This window comes from Lissotriton helveticus, chromosome 5_1, assembly GCF_964261635.1.
Source record: "Lissotriton helveticus chromosome 5_1, aLisHel1.1, whole genome shotgun sequence".
In the NCBI taxonomy this organism is placed as follows: domain Eukaryota; kingdom Metazoa; phylum Chordata; class Amphibia; order Caudata; family Salamandridae; genus Lissotriton; species Lissotriton helveticus.
The window spans coordinates 862,462,835-862,482,529 of NC_136065.1; the positions used below are offsets into that span (position 1 = coordinate 862,462,835).

At 40.3% G+C, this 19,695-nt stretch overlaps 1 protein-coding gene across 8 annotated transcripts in view; it reads left to right on the forward strand.

Annotated features, from left to right (window-relative positions):
* NCOA4 (nuclear receptor coactivator 4) overlaps positions 1-19,695 on the forward strand; it is a 72,967-nt gene that overhangs the window by 44,333 nt on the left and 8,939 nt on the right. The window contains exons 1-9 of one of the 8 annotated variants that reach the window (XM_078643341.1): positions 588-691; positions 6,041-6,195; positions 8,218-8,358; positions 8,542-8,630; positions 10,685-10,793; positions 10,983-11,075; positions 13,004-13,138; positions 13,692-14,702; positions 18,183-18,275. In XM_078643341.1, the coding sequence (XP_078499467.1) occupies positions 628-691; positions 6,041-6,195; positions 8,218-8,358; positions 8,542-8,630; positions 10,685-10,793; positions 10,983-11,075; positions 13,004-13,138; positions 13,692-14,702; positions 18,183-18,275 (1,890 nt within the window). In that variant the 5' untranslated portion in view covers positions 588-627. Of the gene's footprint in view, positions 1-587; positions 692-3,729; positions 4,064-6,040; positions 6,196-8,217; positions 8,359-8,541; positions 8,631-10,684; positions 10,794-10,982; positions 11,076-13,003; positions 13,139-13,691; positions 14,703-18,179; positions 18,276-19,695 lie in introns of those variants that run through there. The other 7 variants (XM_078643340.1, XM_078643348.1, XM_078643346.1 and 4 more) reach the window with 7 other exon arrangements.

Here is a 19,695-nt window from a genome sequence, read left to right on the forward strand (position 1 = left end):
ATGGAGAATGCAGACCTATTCTTGTTTTTTTGTAGAGCGCACTCCAAATTGTTCTATCTTGAATAAAGGATAGTTCTCACATTATCGACCACTGAAGGATGAGTGGCTATGTTGGACATGCCATGATGTAAACTTGCGACCTGCAGGATATTCTCATTGCTCTGAATCATGCCCCACATCCGAAATATCTCGCCCTCACCTTTAACACGGAATGGGCTCGCCCTTTCCTGGCCCCAATCGGTGGATTGGGGTACTCTGGGAGAGGCCAGCCAGGTGACAGCTGTGCATGCGAGTACGAAATCTGTGTGTTTAGTGACTAATCTTTAAAAATCCAAATGTTTGTATGGTGCAGAAGAACCAAATGTACCAGAGGTGAAAGCGAATTGAATATACATGATGCACATTCTGTGATCATTGAAGGGTTACTCATTAAGCTCGCGGTGGTGGTGTAATTGTGTCACAAAATCCAGTTGTTTTGCCAGCCGCATAATCTGATGGTACGTGTTTAAAGCACTTGCGCTCCACTTGTCCACACCTTATCTGTGACCTACCCTGTAGTTGCAAAAGGTGGCATATTTTCAAAGGCTCTTAAACCAATAAAAGCTGACCTTGTTGCATAAAACCTCCATGTGCAGTTGTTCCTGCAGTCACTCAACCTGTACACAATTCGTAATGAGAGTCTGCAACCGTGGTAAATATTTTGTTTTTGTTTTGTGCAATTTACTCGAGCAGTTGTTAATGAATTTCAAAGGTGAATTGTGCTTACTAATTCTGTAGTATTTTGTCATTCGCCTCTGCTGTTCCAAATTAGCGTGCCTGGCCCTAGTTTTTCCTAAATGTAAGTGTCTGTTACTAACATTTCCATTATGTTGATGAGGCAAAGGGATGGCAGCAAGTTCACACAGTAATGTTTAAAGGCTTTTGGGTATGCAAATACTTTTCTGCTGCTCGTACTACCACGGCCCTTTCCACTTTGCTGACCAAGCATTGAGTTGTTGATCCACGAATCTCTCGCTGGGTTTTTGCACTACCATAATGTAGAGAGCTCAAGTTTAAACAGGTCCGTGCGTAAATTGCTGATTCTATCCATATTGTTGTCCTTCCATTCTAGAACTTGTTTCCCTAGTTTAATAATGGGATAAACAGGACTGTAAAAACCGGAATGCATAGAAAACGTCCTGTACAATTTGAATTGCTCAGTGGTGAACTTGGAAAACATCAGCGATGTAGTAAAGTCTAGGCCTTTAGTGTTAAGATTCCTGCTATGGTTTAAAATATGTTTAATCACATGCAGTGGAAAATTCAAAAGTTAAAAAAAGGTTACTATATGTTTCAATGTTAATGTCGTATGCAGAACAGAGGGGCAAACACCAATGTAAATCGTGTATCCTTACATGCATGCCCATGTAACCTCCTATTCGTTATGTCACAACGTTTCTATTTTTGTATTGTGTAAAATACCAATAAATTGTATTTTTTTAAATAATAATTTTTAGATTACTTTTTTAGTCTGGTCCTTCGTTTGAGAAGGCTGTGTAACAAACCCTACAATCTCATAGGAAGACTTAATATTAGCCTCTGCAAAATGTTGGACTAATGGAATGAGCAAGTGGCACAAGGCTATTTGGAATGACCCAGGGATATGTGCAAGTATAGACAAAGGCAGTCATGTTGTTAATAAGTCACATGAGTGAGGTCTCTTAAAACTAAGACTTGCCCTTTTACAATGTGACGGAAGCAAATAACAATTTCTAATTGGCTTGTAATGTGGCCCTGTTTTTGGAAATATTTGTGGTGATGTAGACCGAATTAATGTTACAGTGTTGAATTTTCCATTAGTTGGTGTCTGCTGACTTAAACTGCACGTGTATTAGTATGTAGCACAAACCTAGCTATGAAGCAACGGAGCACTGTACAAGTACTTTGGGTTGTGGGAGATGAGCTACAAGGTCATTCACATCAAGTATACTTTACACAAATACTTCTCGCGTGCATTATTACATTTAAAATTTCACATGGAGATGGGGATTTGCCCATAATGTTGAGTCCGGGCCAAGACGGAATTGGTTCTATGGGTGGCAGATCTAGCAGTTAGGCCACACTTATTTTCTACTTCTTAGTGGGGGTTCTGATATCTACAATAATTATGCAGTGCTTTTCCCAACGAATGTATTTTCGAGCTCTCAGCTACTAGCGCTCATGCAAGCGTTCATGAATCGAGGTTTCTATAATGGAGTGCATATAGATTTTATTAAAGCTTTCGGGAGGTAATTTAATGCTTTTTTAAACACAGACATGGCATCGCTCGATGTTTTTTTTAAACATTACCAAACAAATATGTGTCCTGTATTGAAATTACTGAATAACTAGTGCAGGGTCGTGCACCGGAACATTGTATGCACTTTCAAACTGTTTGACTTCCCCGTGCATGGCTGTTTTGTGATGGTTATGGATTTCTCAGAATGGTCTCTGGTAAAAGTAGAAGATTGACCAAGATGAGCTGTTGCAGACGGCTTCGTCCCTGTGGAGCCAGTCCAGAATTAGGATGTTTTGTGATAGGAAGTTAATGTATGACTGTATTGCATTCATAGCCACATATGGTCTCTCTTGCTATCTCTGTCCAAGGCCGTAGGCGCACTGTGCTCCTGTGTGGTTGGAGGAGTTGTCTGTAGCGAGGCAGTAGTGACTCTGCACAACAGAATTGTGCCATGCATTTTATTTTAACCTGTGTATCTTTGCGCTTGCATGTAATCGTTCCTGTTGGTTTATAAAACGAGCATAGTAGTCCTTCAAGAAAAAGTGTTATCCCCCTTGTCCATTTTCGAGCTCCAATCTCTTCCGCCCTTAAATAAGGGTAAGAATCCTTAAACCTCCTTTTCAATTTTTAAAATGTTTCTTATTGTGTTTAACTGACGCTCAACAGACAGTGCCACATTATAACAATTACATGTTTTTTCCTCGCCTCTGCTTCGAGTAGTTTCTGATGAGTTTAATAACATGAATACTAAAAAGTGTAAGATGATAAGGTCTGCGTGATCACCATCCCCTCTATATGTCAGACGCACCAATTATGGGGGAAAAGAAACAGGAGGTTTAGAAAAGGAATTCGGGGGCAAATTAATTCGCCATTGACGTGGCTATTTTTCTATGAAGGAGCCAACTGTAGAAAGCATTGTTTGACTTAATAAAATCGTTAGTCTCCCGCCTTAGTCGTGAGTGTTGTCATGTATGTGTATATTCAGCACCTATACAGACTGGACTCGGCGCAGTGTATTCGTAGTTCTGTTACGAGTGCCGGAGCAGCGAAAGTGACTTGTGCCCCGGTGCTTAACAAATGCTCGATGGTGTGGGGATGGGCACGTACAGATGCAATTTATTTGGTACCTGGAGGGTACCTGCCAGCCTTTGACAATAGTGAGGCATTTTGAAAAAATTCAGCTGTAGAAATTAATTTTTCAATTCGCTTGACCTGGTTCTTTTCCGCTTGAGAAAGTTAAACTCGTATGCTTTTACGGACTTTTCATGTTAAATAGTAAAGTAGTCTGCTGCTTAAATCAGTACGTTTATCATGCTTGCTATAGCGCCCCACGCGTAGTCTAGTCGCTATTTTAATGCGCCTTGCAGTCGTGTGACAGAAGTCTGTCTTCCTTTTACTTTCCTCGGGTTCTTCTGCGGTGAACCTGTTCTCTATTTCCATTGTGCGGACGTGCGAGTCTTCTGCCCAAGCAATGTCTGCCAGTGACGTCAGACGGTTCGCGCAGTGACGCTTGGCCGTGCGCGCCTCCGCTAGCTCCAGCTGATAGGGGCTGTGCACGGGCGGGGGCCCTGTCTCGGCAGCTGTGGAGCCGGAGCGGCAGCCGGGATCGCAGCGCAGGTGAGGGGCCACGGGGGCCGTCAGCCGCCACGGAGGGACCCTTGTGGGTTAATATCTATGGGACGAGTGCACTTCATCTGAACTTTAGTTATTCTTGTGCACAGTAAGCACCGATTAGGGGACCTCAACAAAGGAGTAGGGTTGGTGTTTATACCCGACTATACTGTGTTCTTCGTATGCGAAACATTGGTAAGACCCAGCTGTCTGCCTCTAATCCTACCGGCATGTGACGAGCGGCGACTCGCTCGACTTGTATGTGGACACAAGTATTGGACAGCAAGACCTTCCGGGTACAGCGGGCCTTAAGATGCGGGGCGTACAAGGAACCCGCACACCGCCTGGAACACCCTTTGTAAAATAAATATATATATATATATATATATATATATATATATATATATATATATTTATTTATTACGTACACAGCTCCAGTAAGGATTCGACATGGGTGTACAGAGTACGCAGACTTATCCCTCTTCTCTTGCTCTCCCTTTCCACTTAACCCCGCTATCTAGCATTGGCGTTATGGAAAACCTGTGGCCACAGCTGGCCGAGTTTGGGGGGGGGGGGGGGGGAGTAGGTAGGTCATGTGCAGTCCGACCCCTCTAGTTGGTATGGACAGGCCTGGCACTGGCTGCTCAAGTCGTTGTCCGTATTGGTTTGGTTGTTTTCTTCATTAATCTGTGCTCGGATTCTTTCTATTTTGATTACATACTGCGTTGATCACATTTAAAATATTACACGTGATTGCCGCTTCAGTATCTCCTGAATTATTGTATACTTTAATGTTAGGGGAAAACTGCATTTTGCGTAGTATATGTGCGGTCACTGTCAATCTCGTGACTGCTGCTCGGAACTTGCAGACGTCTATTAAAGAATCCTTCATTTATAACAGCGGCTGTCACTTTTGTGTAGGTAGTTTAAGTTAATATGGTACGCCCTGTAGAACGATGGGCTGGGGTTTGTGCACATACAACTACAATGAGAAAAAAATCTCTTAACCCATCGAGTGTATTTCCTTCTCGGTCTCTACGTGGAGCAGGTGATTTTGATCGTGCAGCTTCCCAGTAATTAGCCTATTTTTTTGCCTTCATACTTAAATGAAAAGGTTGACGTTCATTAGAATGGCATTTAAACGTTTATTTTCCTTTCCCCCTTTTGTCCCAGATGCGTGTAATTTTGTTTTCTGGTTCTGTCCCACCTCCAGTGTGAAAAGTAAATTCTCAGTTCTAATATGTGCGAAGCCACTTGTGCACAAAGACGCTTTATATGCATTTGCATTACTAAATACCTAAAAGTATCAACTGTATTAATGGAGTGAGTTTTTTTGCACATAGCCTGTTTCTGTATTGTGTAATATCGTACACTGAGGTAGACTACTGAGGCACTTACTTGTTATCACTGTTCTACCAAGGTTGCTTGGGTTTTGCAGAGTTAAAGCTTAGATGCAGCTCACAAAGCTGTGAATGTAGGCTTGGTTGGTGCCAGGGAGGGTGTAGTGTTTTGAATATTTACATCGTTCTGTGTTCCATATGTGTCAACGTATATTAATAATCCTAAAATTCAACTGTAAAGGATACTTCACCCACCAAGAAAATATTCAACAGTCTTTACATTGAGACCATCATGCTTTCACCTTTGATGACTTGTGATAAAAATTATCTCATGCACCATATCTTATCCTGCAAACTGCATTTTCTGCCCTATCTGCTTCCCACCTCTTGCTGTATTTCTGCTGTGCATTTAAGTATGATTACAGTTGGTACTACTACTTCGCCTGTAGCAGATATCTTTCTACTTTTTTTTCTCTTTACCAGCTTTATTTACAATGTACTGGTAATGATAATCGTCCTTTAGAAATATGCTGTAAGGCAGATCAAACGGGAGCAGTCTTTAGGAGTAGGATGAGGGGGAGGGGGTAGCTTGTGACAAAACACCATAGCGGTAACACTTTTCCATTGTTTCCTTCAATGTTATAGACTGTCTCTTGCTCATCATGAAAAACATTTATATTTTTCGACATTCAGTTGTTTCTTTGTGTTTTTTGGAAAACATGGAAGGAGTTAATACAGATATGCTAGACTTCACTATGTTTCGTAGGAACATATTGATCAGTATGCTTGGGTTTATTGTATTGACATAACTGTCATGTTTTTTTAATTTTAGAATCACAGAGGAAAATGGACGCCACACAGGACCCAAGCGGAGGATCCTGCAACAGGGATCCCCTCTTGAAGTGCCTCCAAGCTAGGAAAGACTTGGAGGAGGCAATTTGTGGAATCTTAAAGGCAGAACAGCAGACTAAAGACAATGGAAGAGAGGTAATAATAAACAAATTCTTATCGTGTTTTTGAAGTTGGCAAAATGCTTCTAAAAATCAGTAGAGAGCTCTTTCTACAAATGGCATGATTTGTGAGAAAGGTCTCTGAGTATAGCAAGGCTCGAGGAGATATCTACAAAGGCTGAGCAAGTTCAGAAGGTCATGTCGTGCATGCAAGTTGGTAGAATAACATCTTGTTCGTTGCATCTATACCGGCTCCTCTCAAGGCATTCTACATGCTCCAGCCCCAGTTTTGAAGTTTGCTTCATCTTAAAAAAATAAAATAATACGAAAAACATCATCTGGTAGTAGCAAGAGTGCTAGCTTCACCATTACCGAGCAAAAAAACGTTTAATAACGTTTGGTGGCAGGTGAACGTATTTAATCACACCATTGCCAGCCAGGCTGCGAAAACTGAAGCAGTGTTTCTCCTTCTGCAAGCAAGAATAACATAACATTAACCCTATCAGGTTTTCACCATTTACTCCTGCAGCTCACAAACCAGAAGACCCATATCTTCAATGAGTACTCAATTGTCCCTCTAAGGGACACCTACCTATTCTAGCTCAAATATATTGTGTGCGTGGTCCCTGTGCACCAAGGCCATGTGCTGTCTCTCCACTGATCCCAGCTAAGTCCCATTAGATAAGTCCTAGAACATGCTTACTGACTGGCTGTTGTCATATCTGTTTACTGGTGAAGTTCATGATATTTTCTTACGGTAGTGTTCCATGGCCCTTTTTTTTTTTTTCTTCAACACATGCTGTTCTCACGTGGAGTACATACAACTTTCTCCAAAGATGAAGCCACAAGGGCCTTTGAGGTTTCCGTCACATTCTCTGTGACCTCAGTAACGTGGGTTTTAACATTCAGAAGAGTTTACATAAAAACGGATCCCAGAAAACCTATTATCTGTTATAAAGAGTTTAAATGAACTATTTTTGCCCGATAATGAAAGGAGGATACTCTTCTGTTAAAGCCCCTGACTTCTAGTCGGGGTATGTCATAGTGGGAATGACAACACTTGATTAACTTTTATTTAAAATCTATTGCTGCTCTTACTTGCTACAAGGCGAAACTGTGAAATTCATTGTTTTTCTGTGCTGTTAGTAGTTCTGTTGAACAAAATATATTTTATTATTACTTTGATGTTGAAGCACTTTTTGTAGTTTCACATACACAATTATCCTTCAGTAGGAAGACTGCTGGCCTTATTTCCCCACGTCTGAAACTGTGGTAAACTCCAAAAGCTATGGAATTATTTTCCCTTTCACCAGCATACTGTTAGATATGTTTTACTCCTGATATACAAAGATCGTATTTTTTTTAATTGATGTTTTAGTTATTTTTTGCCCGTGCAAATGTTAAGTTTAGACTAGTGGTTACCTCCATCCGATGGTGATTCATTGTGGTGCTTCAAGCTACTCCGAGTCATTTTCATTTAGTCTTAGCTCTTCAAGCAATAACATGTAGTAACAGATCTGTTTATGAAGCACCTAATCGTGTGACTTTTCGGACCTGCAGCATTTGGTGACAGCTGGGGCTCACTGTTGCTGTGAGATCATTTTTAGGATAAGTCCACTAATCTTTAGTGTTGTTTTGCTGACTTCACCATAATTCCGAAAATCTTTTAATTGAAAATATTTGGCTGTTTTCTTGGCAGTGGGAGTGACTAGAGTAAGTCTCTTAAACTACATGTCTAACCTAAAAAGCCTAGCAGACGTAACATGAAGATGAGGCTGTATAAATGCTGGCTTTGTTAACTTCTTGGCATATGAAGCTACAGCCTTGTAACTGCAAACATCCATTGCAAAAAGCCATTCAATTTGATCGTATACTTGGGTGCGTTACATAGTGTAAGCCACTATGCTGAAACCTGTTATGCTATGACTTCACATACAATTTTGTTGGTCACTTTAAACTTGAACAGCATTTTAGAAGTAAGGCTGGGTAGTGTCCGTGCATTGTTCAATATTGCTATTTTTTTCAATTTCTGCATGTTAAAACCTTTTCTGTCTGACAGGTAAAAGCCCAAATCCACAGTTGTATAAGCCGACACCTGGAATGTCTGCGCAGTCGGGAAGTGTGGTTGCTTGAGCAAGTAGACCTTATTCAACAGCTGAAAGAAGAAGCATTACAACAACAAGCCCAGCAACTTTATTGGGTAAGAATTAAAGCTTAATATCTGTGTGGACCTCGTGCTGGTCATTTTTATTTATTTGGAAAGCTAAGTTTTAGATGAGTTGTTTTATAAAGAAACAAAATAAATCACGGTTCAAAACTTTCTACATTAATTGAAGCAGTAATAGTATTTTTATATTTTGAATGATTGTTATTATTTTTGCAGTTGTTGGGACAGTTCAATTGTCTGATCCACCAGCTGGAAACCCCTCACAGCAACGACCTAACCAATCAGATCTCTTGCTGCTTAGAGAGGTAAAATATTGCCATAGTGTTTATGTATTTCTGATTATGTCCTTGTTTTAAAATTCTACCAGAACATTTCCTTTGGCACGTTCTTAACACTCTAAATGTTCTTGCAAAGTACGATTGAACATAGTACTAGACTATTTTTCATTCTGCTTGGGGTATACCTTTAGCAAGAGTGCAAACCTATAGTATATTGGAAAAACTTAATAGAGCTCAAAGTAATTTACAGAAAACTGTACATTGAGATTTTAAACAAAGCATGTTGTGTTGCAGCCTGTCTTGATCCCTGTACTGTTTAGTTTTAATTAGTCTTCGGTTTTTTCACAAGCTGCCTAATCTTGTTTTTTTAATTGCATTTTCTATTCGAACAGCATGTAAGTAACACACTGTATGTACAAAACCTATTTTTTCAATGCATTGATCCTTTTAAAGGAGCTATTCAAATTTTACAGCTTACAATTAACCTTGGGCAAAGTGGCTAGGTCATGATTGATTCACAGGCAAGAGTAAATACATTTTCTTCCCGATTATTTCTTTGTTTGGATTTTGATTTTTGCTTTGGGAACTGTTTTTGTTTTCAATGTTTGTTTGATTGAATGAACTGTGTGTAGGAAGAACTTTCTTTCTCATTAAAAAATTAAGCAAGAAATACCCAACTGGCAACCAAGAGAACCACTTTTGTAGTTTTATTTACTTGATTAAAAACGTTGGGCCTGCAAGTCCAAATCTTAAGTGTTGTTAAAGAAGGAAGGCCTGGATAAGAGCTATCCACCCAGTTGGCAACACTGGGACGCGTTGCATATACCCAATCACCAATGTGAATAAATAATTTGTTTTCTTAATTTTCTGTAAAATCACAAACGCTGTCCAAAATGTGGCTAAAAGTCCCCATTGGCCCAATGTCAAGTTAATAGAACATGAATGAACACAATTGAGGTTACTCTTGTTTTCTTCATTTTATACTCTTACTTTTAGTCTCTGGTCATTTATTTATTTTTTACAGTATTACAACACCCGTTTCAAAAGAGGAGAAATTGCTTGTGGTAGTCCAAGGGCTTAAGCTATTCTCTGACTGAGCTTTTAGCTTCCAAAGCTGTTTTCCCCCTTGCATTTTGACACGGTCTGTAATAGTGGAGAAGTGTGGCTCAATGGTTAGAGCGGCAGACCCTGATGCAGAGGTCTGGCCTGGGACCAGGGTTCAATTCCCGTCTCGGCAGGTCTTGGGCTCAAATTCCTCGGACCTGATTTCTCGCCTCGGTGCCTAATTCTAATCATGGGTCCCACTCTGCAACTCTGGGCAATAGCTTGCTTAATCTCCACAACGGCCCCAAAAGCGCTGGGATGCCTGGCTGTACCTGGGGGGTGCCCAGGAGTGGACATTTCCCAGGGAAGCCAGGAAGGGTTCCGAAGCGGTATACGGACAGCGCCGGGACACCTCCGGTGGAGGTAGCTGTGCGCTTTACAAATTCCGACATTTACATTTTCCGACATATACCTTCAATACTCTTACTTGAAGCAGGCCATGGAAACGATAGCCCAACAAAGAGCATTGTGATGTCACCAGTCATTGGTAAATGTGGTCAAGGCAGTGCTGGTTCAGCTGGATCGCGAAACAGGTTTAATTTGTGACTTAATGAACAAAAAGCTCTGCTGCATCTAGTGTATGTTGGTTTCACATGATGAAGAACTTGCCCTGAGGTATATTTGACTTTGTACAAGTTCGACTTGGTCGGGACCAAATCACAGCAGGATACCCTGGTATCTCTAAAAGGAAACTTACAGCTTAGCACAATTCATCCACTGGACAGATAGTACTTGCATTTACAGAACCACCCCTGGTGCCTATCATGGTTGTATTTGTCAGTTTTTCCGGTTTTGTCAGTTATTTTAGGATTTTATTCGTGCTTGTCAGTTATAATTCAAAAGTTAAGATTATTATTGTAATATTGTTTATTTTGAATTCACAAAACAGACAATAAGAAAATATAGCCTCCAATTATTGTTTTTTAAAATTTATTTTAATGCGTTTTAACCCAGATAATGTTTTTCAATTTCTGCAGGCTTGGTAACCTGACCCTTAAACCTGAAGAGTCCTCATCTTTAAACTTTGAGGCAGATGTTCCATCCTTGCGCCATGCTATCACTTCTTTTGGCTCAGTGAAGTCCGCAGTGAGTATCACAATAGTTCTGTAAGGGGCAATGGGCAGGGCTGATTTTGTGTTCTAAAATGAAATAATCACTATTTATGTTGTATATGATTTATTGGTGTTTTGCATGATCTTGTGTTTGTTATTGTGCACTGTGTGGACAACCCAAAACAATTGCATTAGTACAAGGTTTGGATTTGTTTTAATATAGACCCAAGAACAAGAAAGCACACCAACTCGCAGTAACTTTGTGATCCAGAATCCTTGGCTGATGCAGACCTGTTTCATGCCAGCGGTTGAACAGGTACATTACTTTTGTTCTCATAATAAGTCATACCATTGACGTAAGAAGAAGTACAACATTTTAGGGAGTAACCATGACCTGGAAGTGCCTCTATCCAACGAGTAAAATAAGAAATGATCCATAGTTAGCCATGCATTTATGTAGATCCTAGGTATGACGAAAAGTTGATCCACATGGAGGATGCCTTAAAACTGTTTAAGCAGACTAAGGGGAGAAGAGTTTTTATTTAATGTAGCACTTTGTGGTCATGGTAGGTGAATTTCTCTTGCCATTCCACATATGCTAAGTCAAATACCCGAAACAATTAGACTGCCTGTCTGAAGCCAAAATGTCAGGTTCCCGACGAATACCTGGGAATGAGAGCGAATGACCCACCTTTATTGTTTGTGTTAGGAGGTTTTTATTTGAGGTGGAGACCCAAAATTAAGAAACCTCAAAATTAACCTCAATCAGTCTTTCCACAATTTACTGGTTCTGAAACTGTTGGCCTCCATTTCAAGAGGCATCATGTCTCCTCGTTAAGGCGCCTCCCAAAATATCAAAATGCACTTCACTAATTCATTTGGGCTCGCTCAGTAAATTGGGTCTAGATCAGTGAAAACTTAAAGGGTTTTATTACAAAATTAAAAAATGAGCGATACAGAATCAATGCTGTGAGGGTTTTTAAGTGCAGACCATGTACAATTAAAAATTCTAAGTCCGTTAGGCAGCAACATTAGAAAAGAATTGAACAGTATCTGTAGTAAAAAAAATCCTCTGCCTCACCACAAATATTGAGAGCTTTTATGAACAATTCTTGCATACAATATAATAATTTCTACAATTCATGGTATGAGTGAATGTATTTAAATAAGGGGTTATGAGATACGGCAACCCCACTCCTGAAACGCCCACAGTCCGGTAAAAGGGTGCACCTCTTGAGCACTACCCAGCTCCATGAATAATTATTTAACACCCTCTCTGCTAATATCATCTGACGATATTCGAACAGAACAAGATACATTTACTGTCACACTGTGTGAATGAATAGATGTCATTAAAGAAGCAGAAGACATGTTTCCAGTTAGAAAGTTCAGTGTAAGCACAGCCAGTACAACAATGGAAGCATCCTAATATTTGTAGCTCAACTGTGTACTACAGGGTTATATGTTCTTTCAACGAATTCCGTTGCAACGCATGCCTTTACCACGCATGCGTTACAACGGAATGGTTTATCAACGCATAACTTTTTCCTCTAATTCATGCGTGGTGACGTCGTACGTCCTTAAGAAGAAACTGAAGTTTCTTTCCGTTTCCTCTTAAACGACGACAATTTCATGTGAGGTTTTTATTTGGGGGGGAGACCCCCCCAAGCCCCCCATGTTTATTTTGAACCTTTACCACATATGCCTTTACTACACCCCTCGTGGTAAAGGCTTTCGTGTTAACCACGCATGCGTTGTAATGCATGCGTGGTTAATGTATTCGTGGAAACGGCCGCGTTGTAATGGCTGTTTCCCGTACTACAGAGCTTGTGGGGAGCAAATGGGCACAGGGCAGGGAAACGAAGTGAGTGACATGTTTCCATCTTGTCTAGAATGGTGTTTGTCAGAGAAATGCAACACGACTAAAACGCATTAGAAAATACACTTCTACACATTATAGAAACATTGCGTCCAAAGCAATTTTATTACATCAGTCTGCTGGTGTGAAATCCTGTTTTAAATGCATACTGTACATTGTTAACGATGTACAAAAATGTAAATTCATAAACTTCTACACTGATTTGACTATCACCATCACTTGTCTTACGATTCTCCATAAGAGTTTATTCAATTGAATTACCTGGAACGAGCATGTAGTTGGTTAGGCACTGATTGAGGAATGTAATTTTCAGCATTTGTTAAGCATTTTGCATCATTTATTCTGATACTGAATTCCATTTTCAGAAATTACCTGAAACACGGGACACTCCGCTCACTGATTGGCTACTTAAAAGCAAACCTTTCACTCCTCCAGCTTTGCATATTCCTGTTTCTAGTACAGAGGACTGGCTCTTAAAACAAACCACGGATTCAAGCCAGGTAAAATCTGCATGCATTTCAATATTATACATTTCAATATTATACAAGGGTTGTGGGAAGAAGGTAACAAACAGAATATGGTGCAAGAGAATGAGGTCCATGTTGTCGGTTGGGAAATATAGGTTTGATACTTCCATTTTAGGGTTGTTCTTGCCTGTAAATCAAGATGTTAAAATAAACACCCTGGCAGAACATGGGTGATTCTTAAAGGCCGAGTATAGACGTTTTTAACACTTAAAATGAATTGGCTCACTTATACCCTCTCTTTGGTGGTTCTCTGAGGAAATGTAGGTCAGTCAGATGTATTTTCTGCTGCCCATTTGTTTTTGAGTGAGCTCTTACTGGGTAGCTTACCTAATTTTATTGTAGATATTATTAATTCAAGTGCGCTTTCCCAAGACTTATTTTGTAGGAAGATGGGCTGTTATTTGAAACATTGGACGTAACTTTTTTCCGGAGTTTAATTTTAGTAACCACTCTGGTGTGACATGCACACAGTGTAATATGCTTATATTGTAGACCTAAACCAACCACTCTTATGTTATTTGCCTAGGAATCAAGCTCTTCAAAAATGCACATGATGAGCATGGATCAGATCTTGGGGCATCACAAGGATATGGAAAATTGGCTTCTTCAGCATCAGCCAAAGGAAGAAGATCCAGAAAGAGCGTGTTTCCGAATGCGAAATTTTTCTATTGCCAGCTCCACTTTCTCGATTGAGAAGATTGACGATTTGGAGTTGCTTGAACAGGAAGATATGGATGTATCCGATTGGCTGATTACTCCTTCCGAAGTAGATAGCAGAAGTTCCCTGACAGAGGAAAAGTGGAGATGTGTGCTGAAGCCCTTTAAAGAGGAGTATAACCTAAATGACTGGCTCCCAAAAGCTGAATCCTGTAATAATTGCTGTGGTTCTCTAAGCGCAACAGTCGAGATTGAAAATCTTGGCAGCCTGAGGTGCCTGACAGAGAATCTGAGTCTAAAGCGGTCCCCTTCGGCATCCAGCAATGATGCCTGGCTATTGCATCAGCCAGCCTTCAAAGTAGAAGAGTTATGCAGGGCAAATGAGCCTTGTACAAGCTTTTCTGAGTGTGTCTGTGAAGAAAGCTGTGAAAAAGAGGCACTTCGAAAATGGCTTCTTAAGAAAGAAGGGAAGGATAAAAATGGAGTGCTGCTGAACAGCACTCCCAAACAGAGCATGGAAGTGGATAAGCCCAAGCCAGCAGTTAACATCTGGCTTCATCCCTGCAGTCAATTTGCCGAAGAGCAGAGAGTTACCAACGTCCCTCGAGAGGCTTCGCTGAGCCATCTTCGTGCAATCCTTGACACGCCTCTGACTGAGTGGGTCACCAAGTCAAAAAGTACAGCTGGAAGCACAGATGAGAAAACCACTAAAGAATTGCCAGAAAGTTTTAGCAAGCGGCCACGGCTTGACTTTTTGTCACCGTTCCACCTCCCCCTCCATGTGGACACTTGGGCGGTGTCTTCTAAGAATACCGATAGCGCACAAAGTTCAGAGCAGACTCCGCTAGAAGATAAGTGGCTTCTACGTAAAAGAGCACATGTGAGTATACCCTGATAGCCATTTGGGCAGTGTACAGAGCAGATAACTTTGCTGCACGGACGTTTTGAATTAACCTAGTTTTGTAATGTAGGTATCCTTTGCATGTTAAATTTTTACATTCTTCTTCTGTACAGTTCAGCTTCCAACACCTGTCTCTAACCGTTGCAGTAAAGAATTGTATCTTGATTTAAATGTATTCCCCTCTTTGCCTAATTGGATGTGGCATTACCAATGTGCATGTTACAGTAGTAAAGAACAAATGTACAAAAGTTTAGAATTTGATTAATACTTCATCTCTACAAAAGTTCTCTCGTCCCCGAGCATGACTCCGTTTTCTCAAAAAGACGAGTTTCAGATTAGAAAACTAGATTGTTCTGCGGTCGTCGGGGAATTGAAACTAAAATCCCAAGTAACATTCAGCTAGCATAATTTCGGGTATAAATCATACTGTTGCAGTATTGAGCAAGGCTGTTATGCTTAATGTTTTTTAAATGTTATTTTTAAATCTTCCACTCTTATCCAAAGAACCTCTCGGGTTCGTTAGGGGTAATCTTTCTCCATATTTATTTTCAAACTAGGTTGTTTGACACTGCAATGTGTTATTATTTCACGGGGCTAATTGGTGGCGCAGCTGTAAAGTGGCTAGAACCAGTACCTGACCTCATTGAAAATGGGAAACATCCTTTACAACGCAACTTTTACCACGCAGTGCCTTTACGACGCAACTTTTACAACGCATTGCGCTGGGGGTGCTCTAGGATAGGGAATAGGTTTAATTTACTATCCAACACCTTCCCTACTATCCACGGGGACTGGAGTTAGAATAGTAAATTAAACTATTTACTATCCAGCTCCCCAAAGCACTATGCGTTGTAAAAACCGCGTTGTAAAGGCATGCGTGGTAAAAGCATGCTTTGTAATGTCATACATCCATTGAAAATATATATCCGTAGTTAAAAAAAAAAAAAATAGGGAGCATGGATTTGGTGATCCAAGTATAAGGTGCTTTAAATGTTGGTTTTAGTTATGCAAAAAGCTTTGATCCTATGAGGTCCGGGTTTGCACTGCAACCCACCTTGACAACTGATTTGCCCGAGAAGTGTATTCAAGTCTCTTGTGAGTTTGCCAAAGATTTGTCAAAGTTCTTCATAACTGGTCTCAATTTATTGAGCATCTAACCCAGTAATCTGTCTGAAGTCAACTAAATAATATCGTTTGACATTTCGGGTTTGCTTGTGTTCCGTTTACTCAATTGTTTGCTATTTGTCAGACTAGGTGATATGCTTGGCCCCCAAATGTGTCATGGCCATTGTTGATAAGAGCATGCGATCACTGTCATGAGAGCACTGCGTTTATTACCGACTTACCCTTTCCAAACCACACCAAAGAAAATCAAGTCCTCTGGTTGTGAATGCAACTGGAGCTTGATGGAAAGCGGGTGGGGAGTTCAGCAGTGTAAGGCCTTCGCCCTAAGGTTGGTTGAGATGGAGGCCTGGGGTTCAGTGGCTAGGAATGGATGATTGACTGCGAAGCTGCTAGGAACTTTGCCTCTATACACACTGAGTTTCGGAGGGTGAATTGGAAGTAAAATGTGCTTGGACTGGTAGGGAAGCAGTGCAGGAAAAACTGACAGGCAGAGGTTTGGTACAGTGAACATTAGTTCATAAAGTTAAAGCAGGCGTACTGCAGTAGTCAAAAAGTGGCAGCAGAGCAGTGGGTTGATGTAGCTATTGGAAGGAGCTGTGCTGAGTACCCAGGTCTGCATGTTCTAAACTTAGAAATACAAGTCACCCTCTTGGCAAGAAAGTGAATGTTATATACATGCACACAATTTGTGAAATAGTAGTTAGTGAACTTATTGTTTTAGTACTAAATGTGGAACCCAAGAGATTGCCTCGGTCCCACATTTATGCAGACTGTTACTTAATGCACAGTACTATAGTACTTGTTTGCCAGAGTGCTGTATTAAAGTGTGGCGTTTATGGTAGTGTGTGTGTGTAGTGCCCGTAAGGTGCTCCTGTCTTGTTGCTTTTGATTAAGAATTGATTTGAGTGAAGTAAGGTGAGAAATATATTGCGGTTGGTGACTGATTTATGTATCATGGAGTGTTTAGAATCATGCCATTTTGTGCAATATTGTCTGTGCTACTTCACGGCTATGTTATGAATGAGCTGAAAAAATATATTTTGTTCCTATAAAAGAAGCAGCCACGAGCTATGTAAGGATGCATGATGTGAAAGCATGTATTGTCTTCGTGATTATTGTTCAGGCCGATGCAGTCCGTGATGAGGGATGTGTTGGCCCACGACGAACAGTATGCGAGGAGGTTTGACAGAGTGAGATAAGAGGGAACACTTACGGGGAGCAGAGCAATCTGTGTCCCGTACTTCACCCTGGCTGCATAAAGGGCATAATGATTAGTATAGTACACAAGAAGCCTTTAGACCCATTCTAAAGAAGTAGTTTGTCATGGCACTAGCAAACATCTGCTGCAAAATCTTAAACTGGTTGGATCGCTAGTCACCTTTTTATTTTTCTAAAGCTCAATAATGGTAGTGTCCAATGTTGGGCAGTGAAGCATTTGAGCCAGCTTTTTTCAGAGGCTAATAATTGTCGCTTTGTTCATGTGGAGTGGGGAGATGGAAGAAACCGTTTTAGTCTCAGCTCCCTCCTGCATTGGTTTGGTGGTATGAACCATACTTCACTCTAAGGTACTCAAATTGGAAACAATAGGTCTGTCTGTAGGCGAAACCTAATAAGCTGGAATACCAAAGAGCCTTGAATAGTGAAGTAAAGAAATGGGAATTGTATGGCACTGGGAAAAGAGCGATGGGGGTTAAATCAAAACTAGACAGCCTCGGTATTCTGTAACATTGACATTAAGCATGGCAGGATGCTCTCACTGCCCCCAATCCTTAGATAACCATTTTAATTGTATTAGAAGATGCAAGCTAATGGGTCACTTAACATAATCTTTACTTCAGTACAATTTTGTGATAGAGGTGTGTGTAAAGCCCTACAAGCAGCAGTGGATCCTTGCTGAGCTCCCTCTTACTTACGCTGACTGCGTTCCTTTTTCTTATGTGCTTTCTTATAAAACACTGCCCATCAACGCTTTCTACCAAATTTGTCTGACGTAGTGATATTTACCTTACTATGACAAAAAAAAAGGGCACCAAAAAGTCTGTAGAAGCAGCCAACCCATGATACAGTGCCCATGATGATAGACGTGTGCAACATTATTGAATGCCCTGTATTTATTGATTTTTCACATTTGCGCCAGTATTCAGTCTGAAGTCTAATATAAATGTGAACCTAGTTTGCCACAAGTTTCTGAATTTTAGGCTTCATGGATCATGTATACTTGCATTAACTGAATGGTTTAAAAAAAGAATTCAAGTGCAATTGTGATTTTCGGGGCGGGGATTGCACTACGGGCCTGGACATTCCTTAAAGAGATTGTTTTTCCTTTTTTAGCAGGACTGTTACAGTCTGCCTAGCGTCTGTGAACTTTTTACCTGTTTGAAACTAGCAACAGATAAAGACCAATGGCTGTACCGCACCCCTCTACAGGTAAACATGTTTTTGCTTTAAAAAATCATGTACAATGTAATTTTAAAAGTTAGCTTTGTGGCTTCTCGACTTGTTGGTGACATCTGAAAATATCACTGTTTTCAAAACGTAAAAACCTAAGTGTGAAAATCAGGGAAAAACTAAGACTCCTGCTAAGCATTTGATGTCATTGAGTGTTCAGTACTGTAATCGTGATAGGTAAAACTATAAAGTCGATCTGATGCTTTTATCAAGATGATGGGAGTCCTCTATTAAGAAGTTTTGGAATGTCACTATAAACTTCATCACAGCACTTGTTTGACTTTTAAGTCATTTATGATGGATGGAAATGACTCACCAATGCCTAATTTCTAGATCAGTGATTACAGCTAGTAATAAAGATCCTTGTTTAAAATCGAGCAGTCTGTCCTCCTCAGGCCACATACATGTTATACAGTCAAAACCTCCATTAAATGGTTTTAAATCTTTTCATGGAACACAAGTTATAATTCCTTTATAATTCCACTAATGGCCAAACCTTGACCAGTGCATTGGTGTTCATAGGTGAGGGGTTACGTTTTTTTTTCAAGATTTTTATGGAGACCTTTTCCAGAAACAAACTAAAATCAAACAGAGGCAACATGGAGATGACCACCGAACCGGTATGTGGTTGAAACACTTGCCAAAATAGATTTCTACGTAACAATGGGTTCCCATAATGCACAGCAGAGAGGCAAAATGAATACGAATGGTGATTACAGAATGAATCTGGTTACAAGGCAATGCTAAATGATCAAAATGGGGAATGCATTGTATTGTAGGTTCAATCGACACAGCATATGGGAGCAGGATGCAAGAATATTAAGTTTAGTTAAGGTAGGATTTACAGGAACATGTGGGTCGTAAGTTGCTTCCTTAAATTTTCAAGAGAAGAGGGAAAGTTGAAGCATAGCAGCCATGGAGAATTGGTTGAATAGGCTAGTCTCCTGGTTCTTTGTATTATTTCTGAATCTGTTTTCGTTATGGGTTAGCTGTGAGTTCGAGGGATGAGCAGTGTGCTGACAAAACATTCATTTTCGTGGGAGTAAATTTCACTTTTCTTGATCTGTGATTTCGTTTTGGGTAGATGGAAGTTCAGGAGATGAATTGTTTGTTGATAAATCATTCAGTTTCTTGTGAGTAAATCTCATTGAATTTTCATGAGTCTCCCACAGAGAGGTTTGAGCTTGGGGTGACAGAAAAGGTAACGAGCTGTAGTTTTAAGAATGTAGCCATCTAAGCAGGTTCCCCATTACTATGCTGGGCCTGTTGAACTACTATTTAAAATGAACGATTAAAAATTGCCAAATGTATCAACTATTGCACATTCACAGTGCCTATCTTTACAACGTTTTCATGTTACTCTAGGAAGCTGCTGCATACTGGATTTTAAGTACAGCTA